Below are 19,537 nucleotides of genomic sequence, written 5' to 3' on the forward strand. Positions count from 1 at the left end.
TTCTGTGGCCTGCATTGTGCAGGTCAGACTAGATGATCATAATGGTCCCTTCTGATCTTAAAGTCTATGAGACACCATTCCTGCCTATCCTGGCTAGTAGCCATTGATGGACCTATCCTCTATGAATTTATCTAGTTCTTTTTTGAACCCTGTTATGGGCGTGGCCTTCACACCATCCTCTGGCAAGGAGTTCCACAGCTCGACTGTGCATTGTGTGAAGAAAACTTCCTTTTCTTTGTTTTAAACCTGCTACCTACCAATTTCATTTGTTCTTGTGTTATGAGAAGTAGTAAACATCACTTCCTTACCTACTTTCTCTATACCAGTCATGATTTTATAGACCTCAGTCGTATCGGCCCTTAGCCGTCTCTTTTCCAACCTGAAAATTCCCAGTCTTATTAATTTCTCCTCATACGGAAGCCATTCCCTATCCCTAATCATTTTAACTGCCCCTCTCTGAAACTTTTCTAATGCCAGTATATCTTTTTTGAGTTGGGGCGACCACATCTCCACACAGTATTCAAGATGTGGGCACACCAGTGATTTATATTTAATTTATATAATTAAATTTACATTAAATTATTCCCAGCATCCTGTTCACTTTTTTGACTGCCACTGCACACTGAATGGATGTTTTCTGAGAACTATCCAGAATGACTCCAAGATCTCCTTTACACTTCATTTGCCAGAGTTTATCCTCCTTTCTATTTTCTTCACTAGGATTTAACTTCGACTTTTTAAAGGACGCCTTTTTGCATCTCACTGCTCCTTTTACTTTGTTGTTTAGCCATGGTCTCTTTTTTTTTAATTTGGAGTATATATTTTAAGTTGAATCTCTATTATGGTGTCTTTAAAAAGTTTCCACGCAGTTTGCAGAGATTTCACTTTTGGCGCTGTACCCTTTAATTTCTCTTTAACTAACCTCCTAATTTTTGTGTAATTCCCCTTTCTGAAATTAAATGCTACAGTGTTGGGCTGCTGTGGTGTTTTTCCTGCCACAAGGATATTAAATTTAATTGTATTATAGTCGCTATTACCAAGCAGTCCAGCTATATTCACCTCTTGGACCAGATCCTGTGTCCATTTAGGACTAAATCAAGAATTGCCTCTCCTCTGATGGGTTCCAGGACCAGCTGCTCCAAGAAGCAGTCATTTAAGGTATCAAGAAACTTTCTCTCTGCATCCCATCCTGAGGTGACATGTACCCAGTCAATATGGGGATAATTGAAATCCCCCATTATTATTACTGAGTTTATTTTAATAGCCTCTCTAAGCTCCCTGAGCATTTATTTCACAGTCACTATCACCACCCTGGCCAGGTGGTCAGTAATATATCTCTACCATTATATTCTTATAGTCTGCAAGATTCTGTGGTACAGTTTGATCCATCTACAACTTTTACTTCATTTAATTCGACGCTTTCTTTCACATATGCCACTCCCCCGACCAGCATGACCTGTTCTGTCCTTCTGATGTTTTGTACCCTGGTATTACTGTATCCCATTGATTAGCCTTATTCCACCAAGTTTCTGTGATGCCTATTATATCAATAATCTCATTTAATACAAGGCACTCTAGTTCACGCATTTTAATTATTTAGACTTCTAGCATTGGTATATAAGCACTTTAAAAACTTATCTCCTTTTAGCTGTCTGCCATTACACAATTTAATTGAATGGGACTCTTATTTGACTGCTTCTGATCAGACCCTACTTCTACTTTATCATTTTCCATCCTCTCATCCTCACTAGGACATAGAGATTCTCTATTACTAGATCCTCCCCTAAGGGATGTCTGAACCACGTACTCCTCTGCACCTGTCGACTTTCCTCCAGCCCTAGTTTAAAAACCGCTCTACGACCGTTTTAATTTTCAGCACCAGCAATCAGTTCCATTTTGGTTTAGGTGGAGCCCATCCTTCCTGTATAGGCTCCCCTTTTCCCAAAAGTTTCCCCAGCTCCTAATAAATCTAAACCCCTCCTCCCTACACCATCATCTCATTCATGCATTGAGACTCTGCAGTTCTGCCTGTCTAACTGGCCCTGCGCATAGAACTGGGAGCATCTCAGAGAATGCTACCGTGGAGCTCCTAGGCTTCAATCTCTTACCTAGCAGGCTAAATTTGGCCTCCAAGATCTCTCTCCTATCCTCCCCTATGTCACTGGTGCCTACATGTACCATGACCACCGGCTCCTCCCCAGCACTACGTGGTAAGCGTCTGTCCCAAATCTGGACCTTAGCGTCCACAATCTGGGTGCTTACAATGAATTCCCCCAAGCTCACTACCAGCTTGGCTCTGATCTCGCTGCCACCAGATAGGATTCTGGCTCCTATCAGCCCTCAAGTCGCCCCAACTTATCCCTGGGGGACCCCACAAGACCCAGAGCCCCCTGGGTCTCCCTATCTCATCCCCCAGCTTCCCCCCTCCCGCCCTGGGGACATAGAAAGTAACCTCACCGAGCTGGGTTTTCCTCCCCCCTAGCCTGTCACATGATGTAACAGAGCTCGGGCACAAGAAATTTTCTCCCCTTTGCCTCAATAGGAAAAGAAACTCCCCCAAGTTTTAATAAAGAAACTTTAAAAAAAAAAGAAGAACTTACATATACTTACACTCTGCATTAAGAAACTCAATCCAGGGAATGGCTTATAAGAAAATAGGAATAACCAGCCTGATTTAAAGATAGCCCAATTAAACCAGTCCAGCAAATTAACACCCATGTAAATACAAATCAAAGCACATCACAGCCGATTACTTTGGTTCCTTTGTACTCACACTTGATAGTAGAAATTTGAGAGAAGATGGAGGTTAGAAGAAAAGCTGTTTACTCACAGCCGAGGAAAACAAAAAGACCCCGAGTTTCCAGTTCCCTCCCAGACTTTAAAAAAAATCCAGGTCTCTGATTGGTCCTCTGGTCAGGTGTTTGGTTCCCCCTTTGTTCACCCTTTACAGGTAAAAGAAAGTTAACCCTTACCTATCTACTTATGACAACTACACATAAGCCTATCTAGATGTCTCGAGAGATCCGCAACCTTCGCACCAAGCAGGCAAGTCACCATGCAGGAAGCTGGAAAAAACAGAAAGCTGGCAGCTGAAAGAGGCTGCAGTGAGGGAGCCTGCAGCCACTCTCTTCACATTAGAGAGGGAAGCAAGGAAAACAAGTGGGAGAGGGTGTACAAAAGGCTCAGGAAAATGGCAGAAAGGTTTAAGAGGTGCAGACCTTGGTGGCTGATTATAGGGCCCCGGAGCTGAAATCTAGAGTAGAGGGCTGGCCCAGGTTCTCCTAGCATCTACTAGGGAAGTAGTACAGACCAGGCAGTGGATGGGAAAACTGCTGGAGACATTGTTCATGGAGAGACTTCAATAGCTGGCAAAACATACAGTGACCTGGCTAGAAAGCCAAACCACAGAGAGAGAGAGCACCCAGAGTGGTAGAGAGTGGGAGACAGAGGCAGCAGGGTGTGCAATGAGCTGCAGAAGTAGGTACTGGATCTGGAAAAAGCTAATCCCCAGAGCAGCCAGAGGAGGTACCCTAGTGGTGAGTGAACCTTGTGACAATTTGGGGGAAATGCAGGCACTCGGGGAACATGAGAGCAGGCATGATGAGCACCCCTAATACAAGTGGTGAATAGACCCCACGATAGCAATAGGTTACATACCAAAGTGAGTAGTTCTGCAAGTTCATATTTGATTTCCACCTGAACTCTTGGATTCCTGGGACTTATTACTTTATCAATTTGTTCTAACACCTCCTATACTAACTTCTTAATCTGGGACAGTTCCTCCGATTTGTCACCTAAAAAGACTAGGTCACGTGGGGGAATCTCTTTTTCATTCTTTTGCAGTGAAGAATGGTGTGAAGAATTCATTTAGCTTATTTGCAACAGCTTTTTCTTCCTTGACTGCTCCTGTAACACTGGATTATCCAGTGGCCACACCTCACTGTTCGGCAGGCTTCCTGCTTCTCACGTACTTGAAAAAGAAATTACTGTTTGCTTCTGTGGCTTTTGCTAGCTGCTCTTAATTCTTTTCTGGCCTGCCTAATTCTACTCTTAAACCTGGCTTGCCAGAGTTTATGATCCTTTCTATTTTCCTCAGTAGGATTTGACTTCCAGTTTTCAAAGAATGGCTTTTTTGTCTCTAACCAACTCTCTTATTTGGTTATCAAGCCATGGTGCAATTTTTTTTGATGCTTTTACAGATTTTTTTTTTTATTTGGGGTAAACAAAAACACCTCTATTATGGTGTTTCTAAAAAGTTTCCATGTTTAGGCCACTGTGGCTAGTTAGTACTCTAAACAAAATAATTAGGGCTGTCAAGCAATTAAAAACTTAATTGTGATTAATTGCACTGTTAAACATTAATAGAAGACCATTTATTGAAATGTTTTTGGATGTTTTCTACATTTTCAAGTACATTTATTTCAATTACAACACAGAATATAAAGTATACAGTGCTCACTTTATTTTTATTACAAATATTTGCACTAAAAAAAAGTATTTTCAATTCGCCTAATACAAGTACTGTAGTGCAAGCACTTTATCATGAAAGTGCAACTTACACATAAAATCATGTACAAAAAAATTGCATTAAAAATAAAACAATGTAAAACTTTGTCCTACTTCTTGTTCAGCCAATTGCTCAGACGAACAAGTCTGTTTATGTTTGCAAGAGATAATGCTGCTGCTTCTTGTTTACAATGTCACCTGAAAGTGAGAAAAGGTGTTCGTATGGCACTATTGTAGGAAGTATCGTAAGATATTTATGTGCCAGATGCACTAAAGATTCATGTTCGCCTTCATGCTTCAACCACCATGCTTCTGCTCAATAATAATGCAAAGCAGTATGGACCAATGCATCTTCATTTTCATTATCTGAGTCAGATGCCACCAGCAGAAGGTTGTTTTTCTTTTTTGATGGTTCGGATTCTGTAGTTTCCGCATCAGAATGTTGCTCTTTTAAGACTTCTGTTTAGCATACCTGGCAAGTAAATGCCAGCTACAAAAGTGCCAAGCAAATCCTGTTCTCACTTTCTGGTGACACTATAAATAAGAAGGCGGCAGCATTATCTCTCGTAAATGTAAAGAAACTTGTTTGTCTCTTAGCAATTGGCTGAAAAAGTAGAACTGAGTGGACTTGTAGGTTCTGAAGTTTTACATTGTTACATAACTGCATTCAAAAATAAAAAAACTACATTTGTACGTTGCATTTTCACGACAGATTGCACTACAGTACTTGTATGAGGTGAATTGAAAAATACTATTTCTTTTGTTTATCATTTATACAGTGCAAATATTTATAATAAATATACACATTGATTTCAGTTACAACAGAATACTATATAAAAATGTAGAAAAACATCAAAAATATTTTATAAATTTCAATTGGTATTCTATTGTTTAACAGTGCGATTAAAACTGATAATTTTTTTATCACAATAAATTTTTTTGAATTAATCGCATGAGTTAACTGTGATTAATTGACAGCCCTAAAAATCATTTAATTTTTCCTAACCAGGCCTTGAAGTATGTTATCCTAAACTCTAGGGCACAATTCAAAATCCTTCTGCCTTTTTTTTTTTGGTTAGTCCAAAATTTTTGCAATTCCTTTTTTATATTTTTCTGTACTAGGCTTCTTGAAGTTTTTAGCTAACTTATGTGCCATTTAATTCCCTGTTATCCTGATATGCTGTGGGATCCAACCAGGTTGGCAGCCACAGCAGCAAAGCATTGTGGAGCACTCAGGACTAGTGGTGACAACCCCCTACTGATGTGTATTGCCCCCAAGCCCAAAGACAGGCACAGACTTCCTAATACTCTGTCTTTTCACATGCTTTTCCTCCTCTCATCACTGCTCAGTTCCAATGGCATCCTATACATCACCCCCCTTCGCTCCAGGAACCTACTTTTGTAGCTGGCAACTTATTTTAACTTTCCCTAGCATTGCAGTTTTTAGCAGTTCATCAACCTGCTCTTTGTTCTTACATTCAGCTAAAAGATCCACATTGTATAAACCAATCAGCTACTTTCACAGGTTTAACGTCACCTGCTCTCATTGCTTTGGCGAGAGAATCTTAGTTATAACAGTTCAGGTTAGTTCCTTCCTCAGCTTTCCTTTTTTGCTGGTATCATTATCTGAATCTGCATCTATTTTATTTTTCTTTTCTACTTGGATCCATTTTCCCTCCCTACTAGGCTTTTCTTCACTTTCCAAAGGAACTTCATTTTAGGATCAGAAAATATCCTCTCTCCCCTCACTGCCAAGACCCCCTTTCCATCTAGCTCCCCCTCCTCTGGCCAGCAGGCAATCAGTTAATCACCTCCCAGGTACAGCACATAACTAATTAGGTTCTGTCCTTTGTCTTATGGTTTCCTCCCCATCACCTATATCACATATCCCCCCACCCTTAAAAACCTTGCTCCAACCCCCAGTGAGGTCCATGAGCTGTGCCTCCACCAGATAATGTGCTTTATTGCTTCCAAATCCCTCTTTAGCTGCCACACCTCCTGGAGCAATTGATCCTTCTCCTGGCACACCCCCCGCAAGTCTCCTCTGTCTCTCAGCTGCAGATCGCACTCGTTACATGGTCTTATCTGTTTCTTGGGTCTCAGCTGCAGGTGTTAGTGTAATGATGCAGGACTCACCCCTGCAGCATCTCCAGCTGGTCATCCGTGGGAATTAGCTCACCAGCCCTCTGTTGGCTGGTAATCCGCTACCACTGGGTCCCCTGTGTCCCTCCCAGGACCCCTTTAACTGGGTGCTGCCCCCTGGCAGTACCCCCACAGTTCTGGGTCTCCCCCTCCCAGGGGAACCCCCAACCACTCTCCCCACTTCATCTCAGTCTTCATGACTGGCCAGTCTTCATCTACCCCCATTCACTGAGGCAGACTAGCACTCATGACAGGCAAAGGGGTTTGGGTTTGGACCTGCTGCCTCTGGCTACCTAAGGGCTGCCCCTGCAACCCAGTATCTAATAGGCCTTACCAGCCCACAGCCCAGGGCTTTCCAGGCTGGAGCTCCCCAGCTCCCTTGGCCTTTCCCCAGCCCTGCTCCACTCATATACCTGGTTCACCTCCCTGCAGCCAGGCCCTTTGCTCTCTGAACACAGAGAGAGACTATCTGCTTGAGCTCCTTTATAGGGCCAGCTGAGGCCTGATTGGGGAAGCAGCTGCAGCTGGACCACACCTCAATCAGCCTAATATCTGCTTTCCTTGCCACAGGCCTCTCCCAGGGCTATTTTAAGCCCTTCAGGGCAGGAGCAAGGTAAGCATCCCAGTTACCAAGACTACAGAGTCAGCTTTCTTCAGGGTCTTGGTATTCAGCCGATTTCAAACTGCTTCCTCACAGAGGTCACAATCCTGTCCACCAGTTTCTCCCCATCTCCTACCAAGTAGGTCTTTTGGGTGTGTGTTTGCATTACATTCCTGTTGTCTGTCACCACTGCTTTTGTGCTGTGGGTTACCCAAACTCTTTCCTGTTCACTTATCTAGGATCCCTTTGCAGGGCCCATCCATTCTCCACCCACTAAAGTCATATGTGGTGGGCAGAGGATGTCTCATAATTTCACTTCAACCCACAAGTCCTCACACTGGGGTGGTGGGGAGAGGGGAATGATACACACACCTCATTCTCAACCCCTTTGTTTTGTGGGGGGAGTTTGCTGGTGTCCCTCCTTCTCATGGTCTCTATACATTGTCTCTTCTTCTGCAAGCCTTCTGAGCTGCTCCTGGGGGTCCCCTTCCTTGGCAATTCAGAGGCAGCAGTTCCAATACCGGCTCAATCGTTTTTAACGAGCTTGGGTTAACTTTATCCCCTGCAGCTATTTCCTTTTCTTCTTCCTCCTTCATCTCTTGGGGAATTCCTCTTTCTTTCTTTATTTTCTCTCTGGCTTGTGTTCTCCTGTGTGATCTTTTCTGACCTTTCTGTGCTTAATGGCTCTTTCCCTTAACCATGTCATTCCTTCTCTCCAGGGTTTCCAGATGCCCCTTTGAATCCCTAATGGGAAGGGGTTCCAGACTGTGCCTAACACAAGGAGATGGGGTAACCCATCCACTACCCCAACTGGCTTCCATTTAAACTTTCCCTGAAATTCCAGGGGCACCTGTGCCACAGGGCAGTTTCTTACCCCCATTTCTATATTTGAGCCTCACTGTTCAGTGGGGTTTCACCAACTCATGCCTGATTAGTAAAAAGGCTGAGGCAATGTCTACCAGATCCCTTTGATAGCTCCTTCCCAATGTTATCGAAATGGTCAGTAACTTCCTTCTTCCTCCCTGCCCAGGAGTCCCAGCCCAACCACAGAATTCTGTAAACCCACGCTCCATACACGGGCAGTCTCTATTCATATGTCCTGGTCCCTCACACTTGTAACACATTATCACCCGAGACCCCACCGTTTCTCCAGCCTCTGCCCTCTTTTTCTCAGCACCCTTTCTCGATGTAGCTTCTCTGATCTTCCTCCCTGGATCCAGACTCTTAAACTACCAACTCCTTCTGGGAATGTCTGCCTCTGCAAACTCTGTTAATTAACTGTTGCATCCAGGGTGACTGTTTGATGCCGCCTAACCTATAATGGGCTCCTGTCTGGCAGAGTTTGAAGGAACGGTTCAAGAATGAGTGTCCATAATGTTGGCCATATGTTGGGTGTCTGGCCTTAGCCAATGAGTGGCCCAGTCTGTCAGTTTTGGCCAAATGCCCAGGGTCATAATCCTCCTGTCCATCCTGCAGCTTGACATTTTTTGCCAGTACTTTTCTGCCAAGAGGCCCACCCAGACTAATACAGCTGCCTGAACCACTTCGTAGTTCCTTTCCCGCTCATCACTGAGTGCCAGGTAGGCTGCCTGAGCTTCCCCTGTTCAACAGGGACCTAGCCATAAGGCCCATATTTCGTTATCCCATTCTGTCCCCATAGCCACCATCCCAAATGAGACCAAATATCCATTGGGGTCAACTGTGGGGTCCATCTTGCAGAGGCCAATCCCCTATGCCCAGCTGCTGATCCCACCACAGGACTCATCACACTTTGTAATAGCTGTTGCTGCATCAGGGATTCCTTTCTTATATATTCCTACATGCTTTTTAGTTCCTCAGCCTGACACGTGTGCAAGGACTCTCTTCCTCAAATGGTGGGACAGCATGAAGGCCTGCAAGGTCATCAACCTGCCATTTTAAAGTTTCCTCCATCTCTGGACTGCCAAACTTTTACAGCATCTCACCTGTCATGTTATTTATTCACATGGAGAAAGGCAGGATCCCAGACAAGCCCCTACGTGTGATGGAGCACTCACTATGCCTGTCCTCTTTGCTTTTCACAGATCACTCAGAGGCCTTTTCTTGCACAGATACCACTCTGGGCCTTGGCTACACTTGCAAGTTGCAGCGCTGGTGAGGGGGTTACAGCGCTGCAACTTACTCGGTGTCTACACTTACAAAGCTCAGCCAGCGCTGCAACTCCCTGTCTGCAGCGCTGGCTGTACTCTTGGTCTGCTACGGGTGTAGCGAATCCAGCGCTGGTGATGCAGTGTTGGTCATCAGGTATGGACACTCACCAGCGCTGTAATTGGCCTCCAGGGTATTAGGAGGTATCCCAGCATACCTTTTCAGCCTCTCTGGTCATCGTTTCGCACTCCACTGCCCTGGGCTCAGGTGACCCGCCCTTTAAATGCCCCGGGAATTTTAAAAATCCCCTTCCTGTTTGCTCAGCGAGGCGTGGAGTGCAATCAATCAATCAATCAGTGACCATGCCTCCACGCCCCAAACGAGCCCCAACATGGAGCACTCCCGAGCTGCAGGATCTCATCAGTGTTTGGGGTGAGGAAGCTGTGCAGGCACAGCTGTGCTCCAGCCAAAGAAATTATGATACCTACGGCCAGATATCAAAGTCAAAGCAATACAGGCGCTATGACCGGGACGTGGTGCAGTGCAGGGTTAAGGTAAAGGAGCTGCGGAGTGCCTACTGCAAAGCACGTGAGGGAAACCGCTGCTCAGGTGCTGCCCCCACGACCTGCCATTTTTACAAGGAGCTGAATACGATACTTGGATGTGACCCCACTGCCAATCCGAGGATCATGATGGACAGTTCAGAGCCGGGAGAGGAGGGGGAGGGTGTAGAGGAACCCGAGAGGGAGGCTACTGAGGTGTTGGGAGACTCCAAGGAGTCATGCAGCCAGGAGCTATTTTCCAGCCAGGAAGAAGCTAGCCAGTTGCACCCGCTGGAACTTGGTAGTGAGGAACCAGCAGAGGAGCCTGTTCCCGGTAAGAAGCTTTTATTGTAAGGATGAAAATGTTTTGGGAGGAGGGGAGCTATGGCTGCCTGCAAGCATGCCTAGATGTGGAATAGCCCATTGATTTGGTCTATCACGTCGCGGTAATGCCTCTGTAATCTCTTCAAAAGTTTCAGCCAGAGCGTGTGCAATGCGCTTCCGCAAGTTTATAGGAGAGCCACCGTGGTCCTTGTCCCAGTCAGGCTAACGCACGTCCGCGCCATTGTGCCGTGAGGGTGGGGGACCATTGCTGCACACAGGCAAGCTGCGTAGGGACCAAGCGCAGAATCCACATAGGCAGAATCTCACATAGCTGTAGAAGATATCCTCCCGCTCTTCCCAGGTGACCCGGAGCAGCGAGATATCGGGAGGATAAAATTCTGTGGAAAATGCAGGGATACTGTTAAGTGCTATTTCCCTCTAGCTGCTGCTCTTTGCTTTCCCCAAGTCACAGAAACCCATGATCCAGAGTCAAGCAGCCCCCCTTCCCAGGTGAGCCGCGTGTGCAAGATGGCTCTGAGGAGTACCTGCTGTGGCAGATGTGGGTGTAGGGTTCAGTGCTATTTCCCTGTAGCTGCTCTTTGCTTTCCCCAAGTCACAGAAACCCCAGTGATCCCAGAGTCAAGCAGCCCCCTTCCCAGGTGAGCCGCGTGTGCAAGATGGCTCCCAGGAGTACCTGCTGTGGCAGATGTGGGGAAACTCACCATTTCTCTCTGCAGCTGTGGCCTCTCTGTGCTATGCTCGCAATGTGTAAATGATGCTACAAATAGTCTTAAAAAACAATTAAACAATACAGGCTCTGTAGTAAAAGTTTATCTCTCTGTGTTTTTTTTAAAGTGACCTTGGATACTGCTCCATCAGCGCAGACTTCTGAAAAACTACGAACTTAAGAAAAAAACCAAGGAAGAGTAAGGAGGAGCTGGTGAAAGCAGTTATGAATCTGTATTCCACAGATAATAAAAGTTGCAGGACTGGAGGGAAAATGAAAGCAGGAAAAAGGAACAGGCTACCAAGAGAAAGGAAAAGGCTGCCAAGAGAAAGGAATTGGCTACCAAGAGAAGCACAATCGGCTGCTAAGCATCCTGGAAACGCCACACAGACCTCATGCAGTCAATGCTAGCCATGCAGGCAGAGCACTACCGTGCCTTCCTCCCCCCATCCCAAAGCTCAACCCATTGTGCCCCACTGTTTCCTCAAAACACCCTTCTCCAGCATCCTGGTTCTTACCACCACCAGCTGCCCCCAACACCCATACGTTCACCTAACAGCCCTGAGAACTACGACCCTTACCCTATGCACTCAACCCCATCACCATGCAGCATATTAATCCTGAAGTGCAGCAGGCATTGCACAGCACTCAAGGAAGGACATATTCAAACCTCTGACTTTACTGCTCATCACCCTACCCCCCTGCCCGTTTTATGTACTGTATTTTTAATAAAGGATTTCTTGTCTTTTAAAACAGTTTTTATTATTACAGAAAGTGTAACATACTGTACCACAAGTGAAAAATAGGCACTGCAAATCATTGCAACCACTGCACTTCACTCCTGTGGAAGGCACCCAACATTACTGTTGGCTTTCAGCCTCAAATTGCTCCTTTAAGGCATCCCTAATCCTTGAAGCACTGTGCTGGGCCTCTCTAGTAGCCCTGCTCTCTGGCTGTGCAAATTCAGCCTCCAGGCGTTGAACCTCGGAGGTCCATTCGTCACTGAAGGTTTCACCCTTCCCTTCACAAATATTATGGAGGATACAGCACGCGGTTATAATCGCTGGGATGCTGCTTTCCCCCACGTCTAGCTTCCCGTAGAGACTTCTCCATCTCCCCTTTAAACGGGCCAAAAGCACACTCCACAGTCATTCTGCACCGGCTCAGCCTGTAGTTGAACTGGTCCTTGCTCCTGTCAAGCTTCCCTGTATACGGTTTCATGAGCCAAGGCATTAACGGGTAAGCGGGGTCTCCAAGGATCACAATGGGCATTTCGACGTCCCCCACTGTGATCTTCCTGTCTGGGAAAAAAGTCCCTGCCTGCAGCTTCCTGAACATGCCACTGTTCCGAAGATGCGTGCATCATGCACCTTTCCAGGCCATCCTGTGTAAATGTCAGTGAAACGCCCACGGTGATCCACAAGCGCCTGGAGAACCATAGAGAAATACCCCTTCCGATTAATGTACTCGGATGCCAGGTGGGTGTGGTGCCAGAATAGGAATATGCGTCCCATCTATTGCCCTCCACAGTTAGGGAAACCCATTTGTGCAAAGCCATCCAGAATGTCCTGCACATTCCCCAGAGTCACGGTTCTTCTTAGCAGGATGCGATTAATGGCCCTGCAAACTTGCATCACCACTATTCCAACGGCTCGACTTTCCCACTCCAAACTGGTTTGCGACCGATCGGTAGCTGTCTGGAGTTGCCAGCTTCCAGACTGCAATAGCCACCCGCTTCTCCACTGACAGGGCAGCTCTCAGTCTCGTGTCCTTGCGCTGCAGGGTTGGGGCGAGCTCAGCACACAGTCCCATCCCATGAAAGTGGCTTTTCTCATCCAAAAGTTCTGCAGCCACTGCTCGTCATCCCAGACTTGCATGACGATGTGATCCCACCACTCAGTGCTTGTTTCCCGAGCCCAAAGGCGGCGTTCCACGGTGCTGAGCACGCGTCCGTTACTGCCACAAGCAATTTAGTGTCAGGCGCGTCAGCCGAATCTATTTCATCATCTGAGCTCTCCTCACTGTCACTTGGAGCATAAGGAATAGCTCAACTGCCAGACGTGATGTGCTGGCAACATTCATCAGCAAAGTCCTCAGCAGCTCGGGCTCCATTTCTTACTGAAATCACACGGCAGACTCACAATGGCACCAAACGGCTGAAAAGGGAGCGATGCAGCACGGGTCGTTGGAACAGGAAGCGGAATGACCCGCACCCTTCTGTCCCCTTCCCACAACCCACAGTGCCAAAATGGGACGAGGTGCTCTGTGGGATAGCTGCCCACAATGCACCACTCCCAACAACGCTGCAAATGCTGCAAATGTGGACACACTGCAGCACTGGTCGCTGTCAGTGTGGACACACTGCAGCGCTGGCCCTACGCAGCTGTACGACCACAGCTGTAACTACCAGCGCTGCAAAAATGTAAGTGTAGCCATCCCCAAGAGAAATTGCTGAACTTCAGTTCATTTGCAAATCTGACACCATCAGCTCAGGATTAAACAAAGACTGTGAATGGCTAGCCAACTACAAAAGCAGTTTCTCTTCCCTTGGTTTTCACACCTCAACTGCTAGAAGAGGGCCTCATCCTCCCTGATTGAACTGATCTCATTATCTCCAGACTGATTCTGGCTTGCATATTTATACCTGCCTCTGGAAATTTCACCACATGCGTCTGACGAAGTGGGTATTCACCCAAGAAAGCTTATGCTCCAATATGTTTGTTAGTCTATAAGGTGCCACAGGACTCTTTCGTAAGAAGCAACAAAGGATGTGTTAAGCAGAGGGGAGGCTGGCGATCCCGGGGTGCACTGCTTCCTATCGAGGCAGCAAATCACTGTACATAGTGGGGTGCCCAGAAGACAAGGGAGTGGGCACTTCAGTGTAACAAGGTGGGTGCATTAACTGCTAGCTTGGAGAGGGAACTCGTAGAGCACAGTGGTGTGCTTGTGCTGCCGGCAACCCGGCAGGTTTGGGAGAACTTCTCCCGGTGGGCACAGCCAAGGATCTCTCACACTGCATACAGCTGGTAGTGATTCACCCCAGACACCTTGGGAACCCCGACAGCGTCACAGTGAGATCCTGGAGAACCCACTCCTAGCTAGCCCATGGCTCCTTCCTGTGTTTGGACAGGGACATGAGCCACAAGTAGGGCAAATGGCTTCACCTTTGGCCTCTTGCACCAGGCTGTGCATCCTTTCAGCATTCAGTGAGGTTTTTACCATACAGGGTTTGACAAGGGGTCTCTCATTCCCAGCATCTCTCCACCCAAGTAATGTCCCCCCAGTAACCACCTTCCACTCCTGGTGGGGATGACGAGTCTGAGCACACCGGACACGTGCCCAGTGCCTGGGGAGGGAGCTCATCCTCCAGCTCACCCTTTAGCCCAGAGGAGATGGCTGTGAGACTGCTTTCCTCCGGAAGTTCAGTCACATAGCTCACTAGATGAGGCTGAGCTACAGGCAGCCTTCTTGGCTGGACACAGGATGGATAAACCCTTCAGGCCCGGACACACCCCATCTTCTCCAGCCTTGAGCAGACCACCTATGTAGGCCCAATTTTCCTACAGATGCCACATGTCAGGTTTTCAGGATCCCCTGGAGCTGGTCTACCCACACTGAAACCACGAGTAATAGGCAATTTACTTGAATCCCACTTCTGGGGTGCCCCTGTGTAGTCCCCCCTGCCCTTTTGGGTCCCCAACTTGGTCCAGTCACCCTTTGGTTTTCTTCACTGTGGGTCCTACCGTCCACAAACTCATCTGCCACCTGGAATGTGCTACATGGATCCTCAGGATTCTTGTCCACTACCCACATTTGAAGCTCATGGAGACATCTCACAGAGTTGCTCTAACCTCACCAGGTCATAAAAACTTTCCAGCATAGTGACACCTGCCTCTTTACCTGCTTTGCAGAGATATTTCACCACCAGGGCAGCAGTTTCCATACACAATGAACCCTGGGTCTTTGCATATCCCAAAACCTTTTTCTATGAGCCACACATCAATTCAAGCTCATGCAGCAGAGCCCTGTTCATAGTTTCCAGTATCAACTCCACCCACCTGGCTATACACCTTTATCGCTTTGGCACCGAGTAGGAGGGATCACAGAGAAGACGGTCTGCAGGATCAAGCTGGTTCCAGTCACAAGCCTTCTCAAAGGCAGTGAGGTAGGCATCTATACTGCGTCCCCCCACCCCCGCCCATTAAGCTAGGCCAACCATTTCGTATCTGGGCTCCTAGGGAACTGGCTTCCTGTGATCCCTCCCCACTTTCCCCCCTAAGGGACTTCTTGCTTCTCCATTCCCACTTCATGCTATCAGTGCTCTTCCCGGTTTTTCCTCTGCTTCTCCTCATGTTTACCCTTTTCTCTTGATCAGCTCGCTGCCTTTCACAGTCTGCTAGTCTGTTCCTCCTTTGCTTTCCGCTCCAACTCCCACTGCTTCAACTCTAGCAAAGGGGGAATCGGATCGTCAGGATGCCCCCCTGCTGCTGCTGCAGGTGCCTCTGTGGTCCTGGGACTCTCTCAAAATCCCACCTGGCTTTGGACCCTAATTCTTGATCCCATCATCCTTCTCCAGCCATGCACTCGGCTGGGCCTTGTGTAACTGCCCAACACTGAACGCTCTCCCACTGCACAGCTCTGTGATGTTCTTCTTAGGGAGGTGGATATACTCCATTTTCTTCCTCTTTGCTTTGACTAGTCTTTTTTTACTGCTGCAAATCACTTATTGCAAAATCCTCCTGTTGCATTCAGAATCCCACCAGCTGCCACCAACTATCATGGATCCTCCAGGTCTGTCCTATACCTCAGCTTTTAAAACAGTCCCTAGAGGAACTCCCCTTCAGTGCACCAAATCCCCAAGGGTCCTACTCTTCCCTCAGAGTAGGTCATGCAGCCTCAGTGCCTCCGAGACTGAGCCTCTGGGCTCCAGCTCTCCTGCCTCACACAGTGAGTTGTGCCCAGCAAGTCCAGCTGAGATAGACTCCTGGTCAGAGACTGTAACACTCTTCAGGGATTAATGCGCCCAGCAAGTATCTGCAGTGATACCCAGCAGCCTTTTCAAAAAGAGCAGGGTTTATTAGTCAACTGGAACGCAGCATGGGCACGTCCTTAGGTTAGCACGGAGAAGTAAATGTTAAGACACAATCCATACTGGACAAAGCCTTGAGCCACACTGCTGTAGGAACCCACTGGGAGTCCTTTCCCCGTGTCTGTCCCTTTGTCTTAGTTCCAGGAAAGCTCCCTGTTTCTGGGAGCCCACTTCTTCCTGCTGCTCAGAACACGCTGAGTTCACGTGCGCTCTGCCCAGACAAGCTGGAACCTCTCATTGAGAGGTGTCAAGTGTTCAGTCCTGGGGGTTATTGTGGACTCTGTAAGGTCTTCCACTGATATGGGTTAGTAGTCAGTGTCTGCATGAGCCATTTGTATCACCCTGCCACAGCTTCTTCACACTCAGAGCTGAGCTACACACCAAAACAACAGAGGGCAGCCGAGGGATGTACTGGAATAACAGAAATGTTACCAAAATTCCCACATCCGTCAACACACACGCTGGTCACAGCCCTTGGAGAGAAGCAAAGCTCAGGGGCTGGACTTTAGGCCAGTGAACACAATGAAGGGTGAGGGGACTGCAAGCCTCAGACCTTGTTCGAGATGCAGTGACTCCTATGTCCCTGCCCACAGAGAGGTGATGGCTGGAGGCCTGGTACCTGAGAGGGCCTTCCTTGAGCAGACTCTGGAGGGGGTCAAAGGTGTAGCTTCCCCCAGACCTGTGACGTCAGATAAGCAATTTTCAGAGAATTAGGGCGTATTAAAACACACACACCCCCCCATTTCTGGGGGAGGCTGGGGAATTAGACACTATAATTCAGGAACAACAGACTCTAATTTCTCTGAAAAGGAGAATGTGGAAAACAAGAACTGGGCCACGTGGTCTCGGAAGGGACCGACTAAAAGATCCAAAAAGCCTGGAGGGAAGGCAGATCATGGCTGCTGGAGATGGGGGTGGGGAAGAGAAAACACCTGGCAAGTCCCCAGAGCTCTCACTACCACCCTGTGACATCACTGACAAACACCACATTTGTGCCAGGGCAGCGGTTGTCCTCTGGGATGGAGGAAGGCGGCAAGGACTCAGGAATAGTGGGCAGGGTTGCAGTCGGTAGATACGGGGCAGGACGAGGGATTGCATGGGGGGCAGCGAGTGGTGGATGAAGGACCAGAGTTTAATATTTGGGGTAAAAAAACCCTGTAAAATAAAGCAAAACTGAACAGAACTAAAACTGGAGCGTAGGCTCTAGCAACAAGGCCTGGGCAGGGATTCTTTGTGAAAGGTCTGGGATCCCCCACAGCTACAGAGTCCACAAACCTCTTCTCCGTCCCACTGACTCACCCTGCCCCCTTCCTGGGTGCCCTTCCTCCACACTACCCTTCCCTTCCTCCCACAGCTCTCAGCCCTCCCCAGCTGCTGGTGCCTTGAGAGCACCCATTCCTTGTATTCTCTTCTCCTCTCTCGCTGTCCCATCCCTCCCTGCTCCTCCTAAGCCCTGATCCTCCACACTCCCCTTCCCTTCCTCCCACTGCTCTCAGCCTTCCCCACCTGCTGGCACCCCAGCAATCTCTCCTCCCCTTCTCCTCCTCTCCCACTGCTCCGTTTCCCTTTCACCCATGGACTCCTGAGCAGGAACTTTCTACGCTCACCTATCAAAAGATGGGCTCATCTGACTGTCACGCCGTCTGTGCACCACATAGTTCCCCTGTTTACTGGACTGTATCAAGAATTGTACCAGTTGCACAGAGTCCCCTTCAAATGAGGAAAGAGGTGAAAGCTCTATTTATTCACTAGCTTTAATGCATCCAATGAGGATAAATTAAACTAAATTTTATAAATCGTATTTTTTTTAAATGGAAGACATCAAATATACACACATCCAGAAATGACACCGGGGAAGGACATAAGGCAAAAAGTGGGGAATGGAAACCTGTCAAAAATTACAGGCTGAGTAAAGGCCTAGAGTTACTACTCCTCGGGTTCTGTAGAGACCCCACAGCTTCTAATAACCAGGGAACAGGAATCCTTACCCAGTGAGGCCACAGTGGCATAGTTCTCCTGCATGACCTCCCTGTAGAGGGCTCTCTGAGCAGGGTCTAGCAGAGCCCATTCCCCCTCCGTGAAGTACACAGCCAGCTCCTCGAAGGTCACTGGCCCCTGAAAGAACAAGAGTCGCACACTCAGTACCTGCTGCCCAGTGACAACACCAGTATTCACAGGAGAGCAGGGCTAATAAAATACATAAATGAATGAATAGAAAGAAATCTGAGGTTCAACAAGGACAAGTGCAGGGTCCTGCACTTAGGAAGGAAGAATCCCAGGCACCGTTACAAGCTGGGGACCGACTGGCTAAGCAGCAGTTCTGCAGAAAAGGATCTGGGGATTACAGTGGACGAGAAGCTGGATATGAGTCAGCAGTGTGCCCTTGTTGCCAAGAAGGCCAACGGGATATTGGGCTGTATTAGTAAGAGCATTGCCAGCAGATCGAGGGAAGTAATTATTCCCCTCTATTCAGCACTGGTGAGGCCACACCTGGAGTCTTGTATCCCCCCACTACAGAAGGGATGTGGACAGATTGGAAAGAGTTCAAGGAAAGAGGAATGAAAAAGTTTAGGGGGCTGGGGCACATGACTTATGAGGAGAGGCTGAGGGAACTGGGGTTACTTAGTCTGCAGAAGAGAAGGGGGCGAGGGATAGCTCAGTGGTTTGAGCATTGGCCTGCTAAACCCAGGGTTGTGAGTTCAATCCTTGAGGGGGCCATTTAGGGAATTGGGGTAAAAATCTTTCTAGGGATTGGTCCTGCATTGAGCAGGGGGTTGGACTAGATGACCTCCTGAGGTCCCTTCCAACCCTGATATTCTATGATTTGACAGCAGCCTTCAACTACCTGAAGAGGGGTTCCAAAGAGGATAGAGCTCAGTGGTTCTCAGTGATGACAGAACAAGGAGCAATGGTCTCAAGTTGCAGTGGGGGAGGTCTAGGTTGGATATTAGGCAACACTATTTCACTAGGAGGGTGGTGAAGCACTAGAATGGGTTACCTAGGGAGGTGGTGGAATCTCCATCCTTAAAAACTCCTAAGGTCAGGCTTGACACAGCCCTGGCTGGGATGATTTAGTTGCTGTTGGTCCTGAGCAGGGGGTTGGACTATATGACCTCCCAAGGTCTCTTCCAAACCTATGATTCTATGAATGCTCTGGGAAGGGGATACAGTAGCAGACTCCAATCCCTGTCCCACTCAGAGCAGCCAGAAGGCACCCAGGTGAGGGTAGAAAGAGAGAGGTCCTTCCGCCTGTCAGCAGGGCCTTCACATTTATCACACACCTACTAGCCAGGGGCTGGTACAGGAGATGGAACCCCAGCAGGGTCCAGGGACAGCCCCCGGTAGGAATCCCAAAACCCTAAACATCAAAACACAACAGAGAGCTAATGGAGGAAAGGGGAAGTCAACAGTAAAGGACAGGTCAGCAGCTTGGAATTGTAGAAAATTCACAAGAGAAGCAAAAGGACAAAGGGGGAAAT

General features: G+C 47.8%; 1 protein-coding gene across 2 annotated transcripts in view; it reads right to left on the bottom strand.

The window, feature by feature from the left end:
* Positions 1-19,537, bottom strand: part of LOC116818559 (uncharacterized) — a 98,391-nt gene that overhangs the window by 18,401 nt on the left and 60,453 nt on the right. For both annotated transcript variants that reach the window (XM_075069883.1, XM_032769562.2), the window contains one exon: positions 18,047-18,173. In XM_075069883.1, the coding sequence (XP_074925984.1) occupies positions 18,047-18,173 (127 nt within the window). The remainder of the gene's footprint in view (positions 1-18,046; positions 18,174-19,537) is intronic.

Source organism: Chelonoidis abingdonii, chromosome 10 (genome assembly GCF_003597395.2).
Source record: "Chelonoidis abingdonii isolate Lonesome George chromosome 10, CheloAbing_2.0, whole genome shotgun sequence".
Classification (NCBI taxonomy): domain Eukaryota; kingdom Metazoa; phylum Chordata; order Testudines; family Testudinidae; genus Chelonoidis; species Chelonoidis abingdonii.